This window comes from Ochotona curzoniae, unplaced genomic scaffold, assembly GCF_017591425.1.
Source record: "Ochotona curzoniae isolate NIBS_2020 unplaced genomic scaffold, NIBS_Ocur_1.0 contig_43, whole genome shotgun sequence".
Lineage (NCBI taxonomy): Eukaryota > Metazoa > Chordata > Mammalia > Lagomorpha > Ochotonidae > Ochotona > Ochotona curzoniae.
The window spans coordinates 23,634,255-23,656,698 of NW_024466218.1; the positions used below are offsets into that span (position 1 = coordinate 23,634,255).

At 37.4% G+C, this 22,444-nt stretch overlaps 1 protein-coding gene across 1 annotated transcript in view; it reads left to right on the top strand.

Annotated features, from left to right (window-relative positions):
• DCC (DCC netrin 1 receptor) overlaps window positions 1–22,444 on the top strand; it is an 891,673-nt gene that overhangs the window by 724,153 nt on the left and 145,076 nt on the right. The window contains exons 13-14 of the mRNA XM_040984736.1: window positions 5,777–5,918; window positions 14,465–14,575. Of these exons, the coding sequence (XP_040840670.1) occupies window positions 5,777–5,918; window positions 14,465–14,575 (253 nt within the window). The remainder of the gene's footprint in view (window positions 1–5,776; window positions 5,919–14,464; window positions 14,576–22,444) is intronic.

A 22,444-nucleotide genomic window follows, 5' to 3' on the forward strand; every position in this document is an offset into this window, starting at 1 on the left:
AAGCAATGTAGACTTAGTGTGAAGCATCTATTTATTTTGGTTGAAAAACCCAATCATGGTCAGCTAAGGTACCTTGCTTTTGTTCATTTTACTTTCGGAATCCTTTGTTTTGTGATTGAAAAGCAAATATAAACACTAATATATATATATATAATATATATATATAAAACAAAACAAAAAGCACTAATATTAATAAGAAAATCATAAAATAGCGAATATGAGGATAAACTACAGTTTGCTCTTTTCCATTTTGTGAGCCTGTGCTTAGAGTTACTACTCAGCAGTGAAGTTGGGGACAAGCATGATCAGGTGATCTGCAATTGCTAGTTATATGAAGGAATCCTACATCACTTAGCAAAGTGATGAAAAAAAGCAAGCTGGATGTATGCCTCCTTCTTTCCTATCTTATTAATATTTGTTGAATATTTCTGCCAAACACGTTGCTGTTGTTTTTTTCTTTAAACAGTGCCAAACTTTATACTAGCTATGGCCAGGTGTGTGAATTAGGAAGACCCCAGGATTCTTTCCAGGCAACTCTGTCTAGGATTTTAACTTTATTTAATATTGTCAAATAACTCTTTTTTTGTTCTACCCACCAGCTCTGCTTGTCAGCTAACTCTAAATGAGATCACTCATGTATCTTATATAGAAGGGGCCTGCGTGTGTGGGACAAGAGTTGAATGTGGGCAGGCCTCTGTTGCTATCCACTCTCCTTTTAAGTTTCATCTTTAACTCAAGAAAGAACTTTAAAATATGGCTTTGCAAGTATGCAAAATATTAGCTACTACACTGCCCAGTTATCAGTTTGTGTTGGTTGTTTTGTGTGTTTGAGAGCAGTGATAGCCGGGGTTACCACAAAGAAAATTGGGGAACCTGTGCAGATCTCCTTTGTCACTAAAACAAAGTGAGCAAGAAGATGTGCTTTTTGTAACTTTGCCCCGTGATTGTGAAGGGTGTGTTCTCTGATGTTGGTTAAAGGAGCAACTAAAGGTGATGGCATGTCATTGTCTTAAGGTATATCTAAATGCAGCTCAGTTTGTTTTCACTAGAAAACACAAAATTTGACCCTTCAGTAAATGGAACATAGGAATGACTTCTTTGAAGCCTAAGGTGTGTCTTTCTTTTTTCTTGTACCTTTAAAAGGCCTGGCTGTGGAATGAATGTGTGTGGAGATCCAGTCCAGGGTCAGGAATGAGTACAGTGAGTCGGGATGTGCCATAAGAAGAGCTAGTCACAGTTTCCAGAGAAGCCATATGGTTGAACAATCATGCATAGTAGTTGGAGACACGACTGAATAAATCTTTCAGATGGTGGAACACCAGGTCATTAAGTTTTGGAGCTTCAGAGTGCTAAAGCTTGTATTAAGCTTGTATTGTATTATAGCTATTTTTGACAGGCCGGTATGCTGCAATGGAAGTCTTTTTCTTCCTTGGATAGATTCACAAAAGAGGCATCAACTGCTAAAGAACTCAGTCTAGCATGTATTGGTGGAACAAGCCAAGAAGCAAGACAGTGTCCTTGCCGTAGAGATCCAGTTATTAGAATAAAAACTAAGAGCAAGTAAATGTGCAGTGTTTAGTTTGACATTGAGCAAGTTTAGGAAGTGTCCCAGGTTGATTTAGCTAACTGCATAATCAGGGACAGGAGTTTCTCAGACTAAGTAAATTTAGTGCTTGATCTCTAAGTAAGCATTCCACTGGCCCCTCATATATAGACTGGGAACTACGAAAGCAGAGATAAGAGAGACAATTTGACAACTGAAGAAATATATTGATGAGGAAATAATTGTTATTTCAAAGTCATTAGAGAAGATCACAGAAGGTTAGTGTTCACTTTTTAAATAAAGTGGTGTTGCTTGCCTGAATTTAAGATAAGTTCATAAAATTCTATTTAAAATTAAGTATTGCTGCATTGGTATATAGTCATCATTTTATTATTGCCCACATATTTAATTCAAACTTTATCTGGAAGTAGTATGCTTTTTTTTTTTTAATTTGAAATGTGTCACATTGAAAACATTTATGAATGCTGCCAAGTTCTACCTAAAATTCACTCAGAATAAGGCAAAATGACAGTGTGCTGTGAAATATGTGGAGTTATACAGAGAAGTTTACTAAACATAGGTATTGAGAAAAATAATGGGTGATGGTTTGGTTTCACACCACTCACATGCATCAACAGGGTAGATAAAGCAGTGGATTGCGACGACCATGGGCGGATAATACCACATCCCTGAACTGGATAGCACTGTGCAGGGCAGTTGGGAAAAGTGCACAAGTAGACCCTTTCTTTTAAATCACTAAACTTCACTGCTTTCCACCAGGGTTACTTGGAAAATAAATCATTTTTGTGGTGATAAAAGGGGCATGGAAGGATTAGAGGCAGCTGAATTTTGCAGTTCTTTTGCCCAAAACTTTTAAAAAAAAATGTGAAATTAATTCTCTTTTCAAGATAGAACTCTATAACAGGAGATTAATTTTTCTCTCGAAGTAATATGAGGATCAAAAGTCAAGTCTCACCTACTAGAATTGATTTTTGAAAGGTCAAAGGTCAGGTGTTAAGTACTTTTAATAAAAATTCATTGCCAGACTTACCCATGGAAGCCATGTTGTTTTAAAAGAATGTTCTCATAACAATGACAGCTTTAGGTGGCTTGTGGGGAATGAAAAATGAGGTCAGAACTACTGAGCAGTTGCAGACTGAGTCTCATATAAAAAGTAAGACACATTATTGTATTAAGCTAAAAAAGTGACTGACTTCTTTCACTGAACTTCCCCAAGTACCACGATCTGAGGCGTACAGCCATTTCATCTGCAAAAAAGAAGCTAAGAAGGAATTGAAATACCAATCTTTGCAATGTTCTGCACTTGCTGGAAATCAATGAAAAAGCTTAAAAGACACTAATCAACTTAGCTGCTACCCACAGATGAGGATGAATAAAAATGATAATATCACATCCAGAGATGAATAATAACCATTGAGAGGATTCACCTCCAGGGGTGTGGCGTGTATAACTGATTCTATTAGTTAATTGCTGTTTGGCATTGATATTAGGGTATTGGCAATGTTAGAATAATTTATGTAATCACCGTAAATCCTCCCCTGTGATAAAGTTATTATCTTTTAAAACCTCAGTATTACTCATGTGTTAGAATAATTAGATTTTCCAAGCTTATCAAGTAATATACGATTATTTGTTAGACACACTACACACATTTTCTCCTTTTCCAATGTGTACATTGAGATTTAGGGAATCTTGAAGAGTCCACTAAGCAAAGCCAGAGCAAAACTCTATATGGAAATCAACAGTGTATAATTCTTAGTGCAAGGTTTAACATTTGAATTGGTGTTACTGTTTTGTGTTTGAATTTGATTTTTAAATGTTTAAATTTATTTTTGTAAGAAAGAACTGGAACACATAGAAAGACAATCAACAGACTTCCATCTTCTGCTTCATTCTGCAGAAGCCTGTGATGGCAGGAAGTGAGGCTTGGACACAGCAACTTGACACCATTCTCCCATTTGGTAGCAAGATCCCAGTTACTTCGACCATTACTATTGCCCGCAGGGACTTCATTAACAGGAAACTGGAATAAAAGAAGAGTGTGGAAACCATACACTCCAATATGGGAGATGGCCATTTCGATTAGCATCCCAACCACGAGGCCAGATGTCAGGGCCTGAATTTAATTGTGAGGTATAAAAACAAGCCTGCAGCCCTTAGAAAATAACCTTGGTTTTCCAAGGGCAATGTATGAGACGACTTACTGAATGTAGCCTAATATAATTATTTAAATTCAATTTTATTCTTCTCAAGAACATTTGGTAGGGGGTTTTAGGTGAGGCCCCATGATTACTTACAGTGTGAAATTATGGAAAGAACACCAGTCCCCACAGTTGGAAAAAACTCCAGCGTTGACCTTTGACTAATCATTCATTAACAATAGATTTCAAATGTCTCCTTTGTAAAAGAGTAGAAAGGTGAAAACCTCTACCACTATTGCTTTGAAATGCTGTAAAATCTTCAAAAATGAATAGTGGAATACAAATGTTATGACTGTTGAATTCTTGTTTTCTTTACAATATTCTAAAACTTAAAGGCTGTAAGAGGAAGCCTGGAATTTCACCTGTGTCTTTCATGTTGGTGGCACGAACCCAAGCACTTGAGACATACCCTGTGGCCTCACAGGATGTGTGAACAGAAATCTGGATATGAGCTGGATGGGTGGCACTGCAGGCAGTGCTCAGAGAAAGGCTCCCTAAACCACAGCTCAGTGTGATCCCACCAGAAGCCCCCTAGGCACTGATTTTCACTATTTTGTGACTTGAAGAGTTGTTGAGAAATCCGATGTTATTGTTTCTCCTGATCATGTGTTGTGTAACCTCTCTTCATTTATTTTTCCTATTTGGGGGCATTTTTGATCCCCTCCATTTACTGTGTCCCCACACCCTGCTGAGGCTCTAGTAGTTGACAGTATATGTCTAGTTGTCATTATTTTTAACTCTTCAATCCCTTTAAGACTTTAGCCTCAAGTCTTCCACTTATGCAAAGATTTGCTTGGGAGGGGGATTCTTTGGAGTTGTTTCATTTTGCTGATTTTCTATCTTTTGTTTTTCCAGTGATCTATCATCCATTGAATGTTGGAAATTATAGACTAAATCTTTTTTTCTTCTCACCTCTCCTTTGGCTGATACTGTTCCGTAGTACATTCTAGGATTTATTTTTTTCTACTTACTTTCCCATGTATCTGTTGAGTATTTAATTTGGACAAATACTCTTTTCTTAGACTTAGCAAAAATCTCAATAGTCCAATGTGTATATATTCATTTGTAGAGTATTTTCTCTTAGATTACAGTTGTTCTAAACTTCTATCCTACGTATTCTTAAATGAGGGCTTCAAAGTTGGAGAGTTCATCATTGGGCACAACTCTTGCTTTCCTGGGACAAGCTTCATCTTCTCCAGAGAATTACTTAGATTTCCTAGAACGGATTATTTAGCTTGAGAAGTATATACCTGGATGCCACTATTCTGGGTCTCGTGTGAAGGAAAAATACATAAACACTTCACATGTTTAAATGAATGACAATTAGCACGTTTAACTTTTTACTGTTCTTCTCATTCCTATTCTTTTCCTGGTGTGTTCTGTAACATTGTCTGGTAATGTTATTAGCAGCTAGCTCAGCCATTTTAAAGTCAGTAAGCGTTAGCAGATTTGCTCTGCTATCTGCAGATTGGAATGTGGGACCGTAACTGATTTTTAAGGCTTGCAAACCATGCGCCATATCAACCCTGTGCCCGAGTCCTACCTTTGGATTTATTAAGGAAGCAATGATGTCCAAGGCTGAGTTTTTTTCATGCACATTTCCTTGTTTTTCATTAATGTCTTAAGGAAATTTTATGTTTCAGCTTTCACCACACCTCCCACCAAGGTGTATCTTTCAAATCTGTGTGTTTGCTGATATATTTCATCCAAAATAGTCCAGTTCTTACATTTTTATTGGATTATACCACTAAGAGTATTCGACTGTGTCATTTTAATGGTACTTACAAAAGAGAAGATTACAATGTTTACATGAAATGAAACATGCATTTTTGTTCAAAGTAGTAAATCAGCATGGTCAAAATTGTAAGAAAGAAATTATTTTGATTCTGAGATACTGTCCCCTAACGCTTCCAGCTTCACTGCATTATTCACAGTTATGTTCGGCTCATTTCTGTCACCCCATCCTGTTGTCTTTCTCCAATGTTTTTAATTTACATTTATTATTTCACAGAGTATCAAAGTAAGCTGGCTGCCTCCTCCACCAGGGACCCAAAATGGATTTATCACTGGCTATAAAATTCGACATAGAAAAACGACCCGCAGGGGTGAAATGGAAACGCTGGAGCCAAACAACCTCTGGTACCTGTTCACAGGTCAGTGTTCGCATGGTGGACTCTTGCAAGGTTTTGATGAATTAAATGCCATGGGAATAAAATATACTGTCACTTCAAAACAGCATTGATTTCCTCTTTCCCAGCAGGTAACATTTATTGGCCAGAACAAGAATAACCTTTTTTTAAAAACTTTATATCGTCTATAATGCTTTCACTCCATATTTGCCTTCCAGATCATCACGTAATAAATGCACCATAGAATTTTTGTCCATATTACTTTCTCAGCATTGCTGACTCAATAACATGTGATAACTTTGATCTTTGTAAGTAATAACTTTTAAAAGTCATCTAATAAAATGGTTCCAAGATTAAGGTCACTTTGATCCAACCACCCCAACCTCCAGTAGTGAGGAGGGAGGCAGAAAGATGAGAAAAGTGATAAATCAGGTGGAAAACTTACTCTTCCCGTAGTTATACTTTCCATAAGTACAAGCATAAATTCACTTTTGTGTCTGGATTGGTAGAATTCACAGAAGGTCACAAATCGTTATGAAAGATGGTCTCAGTTTTCAGACAATATGCATTTTATAACATTTACTTTAATGATTTATTTTAGTTAAAATATTTATATAATATTAAATATTTATTTTATAAAATGCATCAACCTCTGCTTCCTTTAAGGGTTGCAAGCCCTCTCATCCATGTCAACCTGGGGTACCTAAAAAACCTACTGAGGCAAAGATTTAGTGCTAATACCATTAAAAGTGTGAGCCCAGGAAAGCAATAATGCGAGAGCAATGAAAATGACCAGGGAAGACAGAAATGATGCATTGATTGGGTATTGATGGGCTGGGATGACCATGGCATTTTAAGAATCGCCAGGCTTACTAGGCCTAGCAGAAAGTCCCTAACTGTCCCTATGAACCCTAGGTCCCAACCCAGGGCTCAGTAGTAAGTGTGGCTAGCTTCTCTCCCTCATGTCTCATGTGTCCAGTGTCACCATCAGATTGTTGATTATTTTATACTCCTAGAGAAACTCAGGTGAAGGTAGGTCTTCAGTGAGCAGGCAAGCAGGGAGGCCTCTCTTCTGTCACCTTTAAGAGGCAGGACTTAGTCTTAAGCAATACAGTACTTGGAAACTGCAGGAATAGATGGAGCTACTGCTGTGAACATAGGAAGCAAAGTGTAGACAAGTGGTTCATTAAAGAGATGGCTGGATGAAGAAGAGCAAACTGATTCTGTCATAATATGAGATCTATTAAGCTTAGAGTTGATGCGTAAGGTGTTGTTGCGATTGAGGAAGAAGAAAAATAAGCCTGTATTTATCCCTTTTGTTTACACCTTCAATTCAGAAATTTTCATTTAAATTGTAACATGCATACAAAGTCAGCTTCTTGTTAAGCCTACATTATGCAATTTGAGAGTGGATTTAGGCTTTTTCTCTTCCCATTTATGCCTGTGAAATTTTAGATGTGAGTATTTCTGCAATAGATTGACAAGAGGCATAATACTTATTTTAAATATGGATAAATTTCTTCTTGGCAGGTACTCTGATATCTAAGAAGTTAGGATATTGTACCACACCACTGAGAAACTAAAACAGCTAAGATCCCATTGCATGTTCCTTAAGAAATAATAGAAAGAAGATATAAATAATTGATCTTAAGGTGAAAAAATGTGTGCTCATTTGGATATTTTGTATAATATGTAGTTTCATTTGAGAGATAAATTACAGATGTCTTGCTAAAAATGTTTTAGAATTATGTCAGGCAATATTCGATCAGAAGAGATTCTCAGGTCAATTTAGTCCAAGCTTTGTGAAGATTTATAGACCCCGAAGAACATGTGTGGATCAAAAAAAAGATATTTTCCCCTAGAAGTTAATTGTAATAGCTAAGACATTGGAATATGAAATTAAGAATAGTGCCCTTATAGCAACAGAAAATGCTAACGTGAATTATTTAGTATTTCTGAGATATTCTGGTAATTACAGGAGTCTGTTTAGATAAGAGATTTTGATTCCCTATGTATATATAATCTTAGTACTTTCCCAGTGCAGAAAACACATTCATTTAAAATAAAAGTTAAAACAGCAAATGGTGACCTTTTTGCTATCAAAGACACTTGTGTTAGTTGTGGTGCCATTGAGACACTGCAGGCTTAAAATAGCAGACATTTCTTCTCAGAGTTTGTATTATCTCAAGCTCAAACTCAGGTGATTGACGGACTGGTGCCTGCAGGAGACTGAGAATGAACCCACACCAGGTCAATCTGCTAGTTACTGTTAGTTAATGCTGTCCTTGACATCCCTTAACTGTGGATGCATTGCTCCAGGTTCTCTCTCTGTCTTCGCGTGTGCCACTCCCCGCTTCCCTGCCACCACCTTTTGCTCTGCGTTTCTATATTCTATCCTCTTTTAATAAGGACACTCATAATATTTAGTCTGCATTCTAAATGCCACAAGATTTTGTCCTGAGATCCTTAACTAATTGTAGGAGTAAGACCGTATTCCAACTAAGATCACATGCAGGTGTTCAGATGCACCTGGACTTCTGGAAGATACTGTTGAGTCTACTACAGATTCTTTTTTCATTTTTCCTCTCCTGGCACATTATCTTCAACACAATGCTATAAAACACTTCAGAAGCAAATCATGCAGTTCTACCTCTTTACTGAGACTTCTAGGCACCCATCCTTTACTACTCTTCTCTATTCTCATCCCAGCACAAGACAAAGAAACATGGTGACTACAATGTTTGATGTAATTCAGAAATGGTCATTCCCACACGTATAGATTTAGAGCAGTTCACCTTCCAAGCTTGAATGCCTTATGCATACTGTTGCTTCCTCATTTTAAAAATAAGAAATGTAGGACTCACATGTTAGCAAAAACGGTTATGCTGCTCCTTGGGGTGTCTATATTCCTAGTCATACTGCTGGGTTCAAGCGCTGGCAGTCCTGCTTCCGATCCTGTTTCCTAGCAGTGCATCCTGGAGGCAGAGGATGATGGCTCAATTGCTCGGGCATCTCCTAACCAAGTGGGAGTCCTGGATGGAATTCTGGACTCTGGGCTCTCACCTGGTCTAGCCAGGCCTAGTGGAGGAATGTGGAGAGTGAACCAGCAGATGGGAGCACTGTCTCTCTGTTTTTCTACATTTCAAAAATATAAAAAAATGAATATTTTAAAAGATACAAAAATGCATTTAGGAATGCTAGCATTATTTTATAAACATATCTATTTGCCATTTACCGTAGAAAACAAAATCTCACACTCCTTGTTAATTCAAATAGGGCAATAAAAAAAAAAAAGAGAGAGAGAACACCACAGCTTTTTGACAAAAAAAAAAAGTTAACAAGTATCATATCATTGGGACAAGTTAGTGAATGGCATCATACTTTTTGAAAATCTTTAAAATGGATTTTTCCAAGCTTCTGTTTAGTATCCCCAGCTCTGTGACTTGGCTTCAATAGCAAGTGTTGCTTTGCTGGAGGTCATGGGAATGTCTACAAAAGCACAAAGAAGCCAGAAAGTGCTTCCAACTGGAAGGGGAGCTGTGAGTCAAACTTGTGCTCAAGAAATCTCTAGTTCCTTAGGCAGAAAGCATTGACTTTTCACATCAACCTACAGCACTGTGGAATATACAGGACTTGACCCAAGCTCCCAGCGCCTGTAACATGCATATATATATGGAATTGGCTGTTACAAAATTAGAACTGCCAGAATGATTCATTTTTATGATGTAAATATTTAGGTCTGCAGACTCCAAGCCTTTTGTTTGTCAAAGTCCTCTAGGCTTGTTAGGTATCTCTGCTGTGTGTTTTAGTAAGATAATGAGATATCTGCAGTAGCAAAATAATTGAGTTATAACAAGGAATTTAAATCACTGCTATTACTTTTACTGCAGGAACTGAAGTCAACTAAATGTTAAAACTTTAAAAAAATGTAGTGTTCTTCAGAGAAGAGGATTTGAAATGTAAGGTGTTCCTTGTGTTTCACAGCCACTATTGAATAAACATAATGATTAGCATGCACTTGTATTACATAGGCTGAAAACCTGAAACAACAGCATGGCAATTTTATATCATGGTTAATATTAAGGAAATTGTATTCATGAATAACAGTCCATCTGTTTTAATATCTAAGACATTAGAAATCAATTAGAAAGATTACAAAGGCGAAAGGCTTGAAGTATTGGAGGGAGAAACAGGAAGAAATAAGCTGTGTCCAAAAATATAATTTTTCTACAAGAAGAGCATTACATGCCACTATATTTCCTGTAGAATAAAGTTATTTTTAGAAGTATGCAGGAAATACACACACACACGCACACATCTACTATAACAGCTTCTAGAAATACACGCACACAAAACCTACCTACCTACATTTCCCACAATGACTTCTTTTTACCTGCAAAGAAATGGATGAGTGTGGTTTAAATGGTCTTATGATGCCAGCAGCTACTAATAGAGACTGGCCCCCAAAAGGCTTCTTGGTATAACTCATGAAGATAACTCATCATTTCAACAAGACAATGGTTTTGTTTCAACTGAATTTTGGTGCTATTGATCTCTTAGATTGCTATAATCAAAACAATAGATCCATCCCTTCTGTCCTGCCCTCCTGTCTGTGATCATCACAAACACAGTGTCCTTATGCACTTGCATATTGCTTCCTCGTTGTCTCTCATGGGCCCAAGCCTCGCCATCAGGACATCTTCTCAAGAGCCCAGAAAGTGTTAGGAAAGAATTGAGAATCTTCACTGAGGACCATTCCAGCTTTTAATTTAGAACAACACACAAGGACAGTAGCTTCATTTGTCTGAGTCTCTTTTCCTTGTCTCCAGAATGGAAGCAGTGAAGCATTCTATGTCAAAAATCACAGGATTTGATTAGAAAATCAAATGAGAAAATAACTTGTAAATCACTGGACATATGTTGATCATCTTTTCATCTCTTAAAAACACAATGTTTAAATTATTTTACTTATCTTGTGATACAGTTCCATGGGTCCTGAGATTTCTTATTCTCTTCCCAAAACTCCTTCCCCTCCCCCACTGACTTCCCCTATATTGTTACAATAGTATATAAAGTTCTTCATAAGCAGTCATAAATCCACCATTGTGCTGTTTGTGTACCTGACATTGTAGGTATAAACAATGAAGAGAGACCAGCATCCTGCTGTCAATAAATATGTAACAGGAAAAAACACAACTTTATTTTAACATCTGAAACATAATGTTGTAACTGGAGATCTTGATGGTCAGCAAAACAAGTCAGACCTGAAAGATGAATTTTGTATTTTTCTTATTTGTGGGAGTTAATATAGAGAGAGAGTATTCTTAAAATACAATTTTATATACTACTCTTATAAACAGGTTGTCCTCTTTCCCTCATAAGAACACTGTAACATGAGAACTTGTATTAGTTACAACCACTTTAGATGATAATAAATATTAAAGCAGATTTTATATATTTTCTGATGTGTCCAGCCAAGTTCTTACGACTTAGAATCAGAAATATCCGCCACCTAGACTTAGAAAGAAAACACCCAGCGTGCATCTCCTGGAAAGAAAAATTCATGTTCTGTTGGTCATGGCAGCCTATATCAAGTTAAATATAGAAAAGGCTCAAGAGACTAATTCTCTTGGAAATGTTTGACACAGAAAGCACTAAATTTAGACTCTGAAGACTTGGTAAACATATTCCAAAAGAGGAATTTAAGTTCAAAATACTGAGAGTAGGGCTCTGCTGGTGGATTTCTAACTCCGCACATAGCACCACCCTAGTCACATGTTCAGTGTGTAATGGGCCATTTGACTGTATGTTACTTTCGATTTGTTTTAATCATAGCAATATATATATATATATAGCAATCTATACATACCTATATTTATATATTTAAATATTTTCATGCTTGAGTTAGAATGCCAGATGTTCATAGTGAGATAGCTTAGCTACATTCTACGATCAGATACAGCATCAGTAGTTCTAAAGTATAAAATATGATACCGTAAAAAATTTGGCAGGATTTTCAGGGTAACTTTGGTTGCCAATCCGTAAAAGAAGCTAAAACTTCACCATGGAGAGAAGACAGAAGGCAATCTGTAAAGCTGTCCTGTGGGGTATGTTGGGAAGGTTTACTCATAAATAGCTCATCAGGTACACACCATTGGGTAAACATTTATGAAAGAAGAAATTATCTCTGTTTTACAAGGTTCACTTCAAGTTATTAGCAAATTTTCTTTACTCAAAGCTAACTTGATGACTCTCACAGATCCTCATCTCAAAAAAACATAGGGCAGAAAGGAGAAAAATATTCACTGAAATTTGCAAATATACTTCATGGTGACACATTCTAACTTCTATGTAAAATTAATAGGAGTTTCATATGAATAATCAATGTAAAGCCCTACTGAACAGAACACATTGTAGTGCAGTCAGAATGATTTCCATGTACATGTCAAAATATTCCCTGTGATGAGGTGTTTTATCAGTCAGAGTTCAGCTCAAGTTCAGCCTGAGACCGGGAGAGTGGGAGGTGCCCACTGAGGTTCATTGAAAGGAACTGGAGCGTGTGGTTGTGAAGACTGGCAGGGAATTCCAGGCACCACAGGGCGGCATTAGGAAAGGCAGGCCAGCGCCTCCACTGAAGGTGATGGCCATGGGCAGAATGTCTGCATCAAAAAGGCCTCAGCTCTGCTTCTAATACCTTTTACCTGGTGGAATCAGGCCAAGCCAGGCTGTCTAGGACAATATCCCTCAATTCCAAATAAACTGCATGTGCACTTCAACCACAGCTGCAAAACACTTCACAGAAATATTGGCATTTGAGCATGGTTTCATACTGGTTTATTACAGTCTTGCCAAATGACTCATAAGATTAATCATCACAGTTGAATATCCAATCAGTCGTGTTAGCAGTCCTATAGACAATTTTTTGCATTTTGAATACAAATGAAGTTAGACTTCTACATAGTACAGAAGATGCTATTGGGTCTATGCCATGTTAACAAACCTAAGTCACTCCAGGGCCTGCTTGATGTGCTAAACGGTGTTGCTACCCAGTAAACTGTTGCTGCCTTCATCATGTTTAATGTGTTTCCCAGATACTTGCTTTAAGCAATACTGTGCCCCATCAGGGTCAGTGGATTTTTCAAGGGGTCTGCATGGAGGTGCAAGTCTGTCTTCTGTAACTACAAGGTGATACAGAGGATAGCATTCTATTTTAAAGATAATGTCATGTGAATTATTTATCAAATGGTCTCTCTAGTACTATTATTGACCTTGACATTAACAAATCCTTTGAAGCCAGCCTTGAATACCCCATCTCCTGTTAGTATTCAGAGAATCAGAACTGATTTCAGTGTTTCAACCAAAATCTGTAGACATGGAAGGCAGTACATTTTGTGAGTATTAGGCCCAAATAATGTCTTTATGAATTTTTCTTGGTTTGCAATGCTTATGAAATTTCAGGTTAATTAAAAATACGGGGACTGCACTTCTTTTTCTTACTTAAAGCTATTCAATTCCTCAAAGTTTAAAAGAATCTGGCTGTTAAAATTGAGTTCTGCATGTTTCAAAAATGCCACATGGTCTTGGTTTTGTACACAGTAGAAATAATTTGGTTTATGATTTTGGATCCTAGCTTATCTAAGAGCTTGATGCAATATTAGTCAAGATAAGTTTCTATAGAGAAGGTCAGGAGGGCACACCAGCAACAAGACAAAAAAATAAAAAGGACATCGTCCTTTCTTATCAAGAACCCATTCCTAGGATAACAGTATTAAATGGCTCATGGGAGGCGGGGCAGTTTCATGGCTCAGCAGCTCTTAAAGATCTCACCTTTTAACAATTTGGATAGGACATTCAAACCATGGCCACAAATATTCTTCATCCTACAATAATTTGTTACATCAGTAGGTCACTTTCAGATGGAAATTAGAGGGAAGTTATTTACATATCATCCTACTGATTCAGTGGCCCTCTCAGGTCAGGTTTTCTGTGTTCTTCCCCCAGGACTCCACACAGGGATGAATCACCAGAGATGGACTCCCTTCATCTCTCATTGGAAGCTCATACAAAGCAAAATTTGATCAAAAGATAATTTCAAGAGATGAAAGCCCATACACACTTTTTTTTTTCTGAAGTGCAGTGACTTTGGATTCTTCTTTTTAATTCCAAAGAAAATGCAATCTCTGACCTTGACTCAATGATGATGGCATAAACTGTTCTTGATTTATAGTTAGTTCCTTTCTGAGCAGCTGAGAAAAAATGATCCTTGCTCTTTCCGATTATTTCTTTATCGTTCATAGCTTGTATTTCTGCACCTGTCCTGAAGCAATTTTCAGTAGTACATTTTCATAAACTAGAAAGAATACATGAGGAAATTTTGTAAAAAATAATCTAGTTTCCGCTTGGTGGTATTCTTTGCTCTTTGGCCCAATCTGTGAGTAATAACTACAACAATCATAAACAAGGAAAAAGGTGTCAGCTATGATTAAAATGTTGCTAAACCTCTGAAGCCAAGCTAAAAATGTTTGTGATTTGGTATTTTTTTTTTTAACCTGTAGACAATTTCTTCCTAGGACTGGAGAAAGGAAGTCAGTACAGCTTCCAGGTGTCAGCCATGACCGCCAACGGCACTGGACCGTCCTCCAGCTGGTACTCAGCTGAGACCCCGGAGAATGATCTGGACGGTAAGATCCTCCCCAGGCCGCAGCATTCTGGTTCCAGTCTGTTACCACAGCCACAGAGGACCCCTCTACAAAGTTGATAACCTACAAGTATAGGAAAATGTATTCTTGCCCTATGTAGAGATGTAAAGCAAGGCTAAGCAACAGAGATGCATGCACACATTGTCAGCGATACTTGCTGTTCCTTAAGTGGCGCAGCCTCACACTCCTCATAAGATCCCCTTTTTTTCCAATGCAATGTTTGTTGAAAGAGATTGCATGTTTATTTTGAATAATTGATTCATTTTTAATTTTATTAGTAAGTAGATTTACAGCTAGGAGGAGGAGCAGAAATATCTTCTGTTCACTGGTTCACTCCCCAGGTGGCCACAACAACCAGACATGAGCCAATCTGAAGCCAGGAGCCAGGAGTTTCTTCTGGGTCTCTCACACTGGTGTAGTATCCCAAGGCTTTGGGCTATCCTGCACTTGTTTCCTATCTTACAAGCAGGGAACTGGGTGGAAAGTGGAGCAGCTGGGATATGAACCAACACCCATATGGGATCCCAGCAGTTGCCACTGAGTTATCACACCAGGCCCTCAATAATTGAGCTTAACCAGTTTTTTCACAAAGTTGCTATAATTTTACAGTAATCATGAAACATGAATATGTAACATAGTTTCTCTTGCTTCTTTATGATTCTTCTGTCAAACAACAACAGTCTTACTTTCTTATGATTTAATCATTAATTTTTGTTACTGTGTTATCCTTATATAGAAAGCAACCTATTTTTATTAGTAGTCATGAGAAATTCATGGATGTGATATTGATATACACGTTAAAAACACATATCAGTAAATTAAATAGAATCTTCAAAGTGAGTGGACAAAAATTGCTCTTAAACATAGCATTGATAAAATCCAACAGAAATAAGTAAAAGAAGTAACAGAATTGAGAAATATGATGTATGTATTTTGAGTATCAATTGAAAATAGTTACCAAAGTTTTCATGCACTTAAAAAGAAGTAAATTAAGATCAATATATTTAAAGATGAATAATCACTTCCGGTGTCCAAGAAAAAAATGGTTAGAAGATAAGCATATATGTATTGAAAATATGATGTAACGCAAGGTCATTGTCTAAATAATTGACAACAAAATCCACTCATTCCATATTCTACAAACTTGAAATGACTTACGTAAAACATAAAAATTCGATATCCCTTCCTTCCTCATCTTTATACTTAGGTGGCTGTGTCTTCCATTTCGCTTTCTCAAGTCTGTCTTCCTTTGTACTTAAAATCCTTTTTCATTCTTTTTCTTTTCATTTCTCCCCCTACCAAATATCTATCATCATCACTTTACTGTACCCGTAGATTTAGTCTTTCCCCAAATAATTATGGTGTCAGTAAAACAATCAAAGGATGCTATTTTTTGCAGTAATAATAGTAATTACCACTGTGATAGCAGATTACAGATCCACAAACACACGCACACCCTTCCTCCCTGCCTCCCCGCCACCCCGTGGCTCAAGCACAGAGCAGGTGAACAGAGGCAGATAACTTCCACTTAGAAGAGCTTTGAAGGATGAATAAACATTTGTAATAGTTATGCAAACTAGTGTATTACAAACTGAGGAGTACTAATGGAGAGTAAGGTAAATATAGAATTGAAGTCAAGACAGACTGACTGTGTTAAAGGCAAAAAAGTGCTGAGAAGACTATCAGGGAGCATCAATGTGGTATTTGTGGATATTTGTGAGCTAGGCAAATTCTAAATCTGGCCTGAGTGAGTCAGGGACTTTGCACATTATCTTAAGGTCATTAAAACTATAACTTACATAATCCTAAATTGCTGAAGGGCTTTTAAAAAAGACATGTAATTAGGGTTGCATTTTGAAGAGATTGCTCTGACTGAAGCACACAAAATGTGTTGGAAGTAGGTAGACTTAGGCACAGGTGAAATAAGCTTAGAGGTAGTACCAGAGTTTACTTAAAAACAGAGCTGGAGGCTTGGAGATATACTTTAACTTGCTTTAGGCCATGACCCCAAATTACACTTGACAATGTCTGTATCCTTTCCAATAGAGACCACTTCTTCATATATATATAAGTGTATTTGTGTGTGTATATATATATTTTTTTTCGACATGTTTTGAATACCTACATAGGAGAGTTTCCAACAATTTGCAAAAAAGGCATATTATGATTAGCCATGCATGGATTTTATTTTTTTCATGACCACATACACTATTCATTTCAAACTTCCAAAGTTTGGCGATAGATACCAGGGATACTCTACAAGCTAGGGGTGAGGAATAAATGAATAAAGTATCTAATTTCAGGAAATATTGAGTGCTAGGGCAGTGACAGACATCTCTGAAGAAGCAGAAATCATGTTAGGGGAAATGGGGAGGCTTAGTGGACAACTCTTTTCAATAGGAGTTTGAAAAGATCTAAGTGGGTAAATATGGGCGCACAATTTAAAAAAACCAAAGAGCACCTCTGGGTATAGTTAGGCCAGAGTCCTCACAGCATCACAACAGTCAGAACAGACACCCTGAGACCAGTTGCCGGCAGAGGAAGCAAGGGGGCCCGTGAATTGAGCTTCAATTCAAAGATATAACCAGTGTTATGTAAAGATCGCTAGAATGGTTATTATTTCCAATGTACCTATTTTAAATTATTTAACCTGAAAATTAAGCATTGAAGATGGTAGACATGTTTTATCAATTCTTCTGATATTATGAGCATATACTATTGGCTTTACTTTAAATAAGAGTGAATTAAGCTAAGGAAATTCCACTAACTTGATCGAGTCGGTGACTGTGCAGCTGGAATGCAAGACTCTGTTGGGGCCAGTGACTTCTAGTCTAGGAGATTACTGCAAAGCTACAGTAATCCCATAGATCTTCACTGGTAACAATAAAGACCGTGATTCAAGACAAATGATTCTAAGAAATGAGGTCATACCATTTACCCAAACCCAGGAGGCGGTGTCTCTTACTGGAAGCTTTGAAAATAAATGGAATGGAGGTGTGAAGGTCCCATAAAGCATGCAGAATGAATGGAACTCTACTGAACTAATGCACTCTTTCTTGTTTCTCTGAGTCACAATCTTCATCCAAAATATAAAATTCCAGCCTCTCAAATGCACAAAACTTCTTGTATATCCCTGTGTGCTGAATAAAATATGAACCTGTTTCAAATTCAAAATATCTATGCCCTTCTCATGAGTAAAGTCTTAATACATACCTAATTAGCTTTGTTTGAATTTTTCCATTGTTTCAGATTAATAATAACCCTCTTCTTTCTGCAGTATTCTTCTTTCCTTTCTCCTTAAGAAGGTACTGATGCAGTTAAGAATCTAGAATGTGCTGAGTCATGGGTGGTGTAAACATGAAAATGATAAGAACAGTTCTTTGAGGGATAGACGGATCAGGGTTGCAGTATTGGAAAGGACTTCATAGATAAGCAGTGCTTCAGCTAGAAATGCCAGAGGGAAATTACTTGGGATTACAGAAAAGATGTGTGGGACAGTATGAAGACATGTCAAAGAAACAGCCTTTTAAAAGTCTTTAGAAAAATCATTTCTGCCACTATTTGATCTAAATGTGTATTTGTTTATGCAAACATTTCTGTTATCATGGGATTCTATTGGCACATTTCACATTAGCACTCTTTTTGTTCTTCCCCATCTTCATTCTTGATTCAGAAGATAATTGTCAGCTTTTTTTTTTTAACTTATTAGCACAAAAATTTTCGTGGTCATTTGGCACATCAGTTCCAATGCTGCATGGTCAACCCACATCCCATATTGGAGTGCCTCGGTTTGAGTTCGGGCCTCGTACCTGTTTCCAGCTTCCTGTTGATATGTGGCTAGGACACAGCAGGTGCTGGCTCAGGTAGCTGGATTCCTGCCACACATGTAGGAGGCCTGGCTTAAATTCAGGATTACTGACTTGAGCCTGGCTCAGTCCCAGCTGATACTGGCATTTGCAGAGTGAGCAAGGAAGCAAGATTTCAATCTGTGTCTTCCTCTGTTTATCTCCTTCTGCCTTTCAAATATACATAAGTGAATAAAAAGATAAAAGGTACCCACATTAGCCAACTGGGAAAAGAAAAGGTAAATGAAATTGGAGGCATTTTTTTTTACTATAGCCACAGGAAGTTGTGCTGATAGGAAACTTTGCTGTTAACATTCCCTGGATGCAATGTCTTGGCAGACATTTGCCATCCGGCCTTACAGTTTCTTGGTGAACCTTGAAACAGGGATCTACTAATTACTCCGTGACTTTGAACTCTAGGTCACTTGACAAGGAGCACTGCAATTTGCACATCGTTAAAAGCAACATCCCCTCTCTTGTGTGGTTTACTTCTTTCCTTTCCTGATTGGCTTCAGCAATGCGAGGATGAGCAGTAACTGGGAGAAATACTCCAATTCCTTATGGATTACCCTTTTAATTAGGATGTTTTGTTAAAATAATTATAAAGCCAAACCTTGTTTGTTCACAGTTCCCTGGAAAGCACATCGCCATTACTAACAGCTGGGAAGTTTTAAAATATTTCTTTTGGGCCTCAAAATTTCATCTTAAAAAAACCTCAGGAATGTTAGAATTCCCCAAGGTTCTTATGTAAATATCTTGCATAAGGCAATGAGAGGAATTTGTGATGAATTTCAGCAAGGTATCGTCTTGAAAATGGAGCTCCTGGGTCTGTTTTTGCTGCCAGTGTTTTGTTAAGTGAGCAGGTAGAAATTTTCATACACAATAGTAATATGACTTAAAATTAACACATAACTTAAAGTGGAGAGGCTTGGTTTATAAATGTTATCCCTGCGGAGACTTCTGGAAGGACAGACAACAATGATTCAGCAGAAAGAAAAAAACAAAAAAACAAAAAACAAAAAAAATGGGAAACCAGCTCTTCGTTCTTACGTCCAGGAGACAGTTAGGCCCTTCACCCTGATCTAGTGGTGGTAAAACAAGTTCACTATGAGATCATCTTGCTTGAGAATCAGAGTGCAGACAATCCTGCGGTCCGAAACTTAACTTCACATGTGAAACTCACTTAGAACTTGAATTTGAGAAAGAGCATACATGCTTATTTTCTGAATGACATGAAGTTGATGCGACTACTAAGAAAAGACACTGTGTCTTCAAGTGGTCGTGTTAATCCTAAAAATTCAACTTTCGGAAATAAGTATCTTGGGAGAAGGGAAGGAAATAAGTAACATGCAGTTCTGACTGATTAGAAAAAAATTGGAAAAAAAGAGAGAGAGATGTGAAGTGCCTAAGTGAGAAGTACCAGGCTGAATCATAATCCCATGAGGGTGGGGACATTTGAGCTGTCCTGGCAGAACAGTGGCTGCACCTGGGATCACATGAGTGTCCTGAGACAGGGAGCTATCCTGGCTTGTCCAGATGCACTTAGTGTATTTGCACAAGTTCTTCCATGAAGGAGGCGGGAGGGCAACAGTGAGAAACACAGGCCAGGAGGGGGACAGGCAGGAGCCACGGAGATGGGCAGCCCTTAGGAGTCAGAAAATACATTGTTCCCTTAAGCTTTGAAGAGGGACACAGCCCTACGAACAGCTTGATGTCAGTTCACCTGAAGAGAGAAAGGATTTCTGGCCTCTAAACATGTTTAAAAAAAGAATCTGGTCTGCTTTAAGCCACTAAGCTTGTGGTAATTTAAGCAACTACGCATTATAGCAAGAGGAATTCAGAGCAAAGAGCAAGAGATGACATATGGGTCACCAACAAAGATAAATACATCAGAATTAATATTTGCATGACAAGCTATATCTGTATATTTGTGTTTAATTTTGATTTCAGATCTGCTTCCTTTTGAGGCCCAAATGTGTATCAACATTAGCATTGAGTTGCACACATGAAACAGAAAGGAGAATGTGAAATCCAAAAGGTTATTTGGGTTATTATTTTTTGCTGTGATAACAGGCAACGTTTTAAATTAGACTTCAGCGTGGAGTCAGGTGCCCTAAGGAAACTGAGATCTAGGCACTCAGTCACAGGGTTGCTGCTAAGGAAAGTGAGTTCTTGGACAGGAATGTGAACTCGCAGATCAGGGCAAACCTGCAAGATCCATGAGGGTGTTTTCAGACTGTCACAGTTAGGACTGCCACCCGTCACCACCATCACCTGGGGATGCTCCTAGCGATCGCCTTGGGCTGCACAGCCGTGGTTGGGGCAGCTCCTGGCTGCCACTGGGCTCTTGCTCTGACAGCAGCACTGGCCGGGATGAGCTTCCCTGGACACCCAGTTAGTTATCTAACTAGAATCTGTGGGCCAAGATAGCGACCATCAAAGCCCAAAATATTTTCCTCTTATGGTTTCTGAGCTTGAATTTAATAGAAACAAGAGGCTCAAAATCTGAAATTCTGAAGTCGTAAGCTTGAAAGAAAGTTTAAAAGTTGGAAAGAAATAATATATTCTGTGGTAGTAGACTTATGACAGGCATATTGAATTATTTGGGTTAATACTCCAAATTTGGTATTATGTGACAGAAAACAGATATAGTGTTGTAACTTGATCTTTGGTCAAGCATTGCTTTTTTAAAGAAATTAAAAATGCTTCTACATTATAGGTAAAACTAAGAATATATGAAATCTTATGTAGCATAATATAGAAAACAAAGGAACTAGAAAGGAAAATTAAGATCACCTCTAAAGGAGAGAAATTCTAAGATGGAACAAAGGTGAATTTAATTATTTTTAAAATAAAAATACGTAGGTTTATTAAACCGCATTTAAATCTACTTTATGAAAATTGGGTAAAAAAAGCAAGGTATTAAATTGCATCCAAATAAAAATTTTCAATTTTGTGTAAAGAGTAGGATTTACTCCAATAAGGAAAAAAATTCTTCCTGTCAATTTAATTGGATGTTACAGGTTTACACAAAGCTATGGAGATGGCATGTTATGAACAACAATTTCTCCGTATATTTATTACTTATCTTCAAATTATTACAGTGACATAACCATTCATGCTACTGTTCCAGGGCTAACTTTCTGATATGTAAATATATCATGACAAGTGTTAGAAAAGGAAAAACATAAAACAATGTAGTGTCAAAGCATGATTAAAAATAATCACATGAACTTTCATTGGGAGCTTATCAATGTTTGTGAAAAACCATATTTCCAAAAGACAACTAGATTGTATAATTAGGTGAGCCAATAATACTGTTATTCCATTACAGTGTTTAAAAACCCAATACCATATTATCATTCAAAAGAGTTTCATCTTACACTAAGAGATATAGTAGATAATGTCAAAACTGGCTTTGGGGGGCAGCTTGAAGTGAGCACCTCTTTTTGGTCATGTAGTTCCGAGTCTCAGGCTGCACTGTACAACGGATGTCATGGATTATTTAAGTTTAGATGTATTGAAGGAATATTCAAGTCAATCCTTGAGTATCTACAAAGTTGTTAATGTGTGTGTGAACTTCTGAAGTCATTATGACCTGCTAGGTAAATGCTGAAGCCTCAATGACTCGAGTTGAATACTACTGCCTTCATTGTAAGAACTTGGACAACATGTTAGCTTGATAAGCTCTGAGTTTATTATCTAAAAAGGGCAAAGCGATGGTGTCTATCTCAATGACTCCTGGAGAGAATTACATAGGGTAAATTAGGCTCTGATTATAATTCTATCAGTTATATAAAATATTCCCATGACTGGTCTAATGAAGCTGCTTCTTGTGCAGGGTGAGGCAGTTTTTGTTGACCGCATAGAGGTAACAGATGTGGTTTCTTCTTGTACAAAAGGAAATCAAATATTTAGTATACATTAAAATGTCCTCAACTAAGGTACGATTTAAAGAGATTCTGTAACTATCAGTAGGTATAATAGGAATTTTGAAAAATTAAGT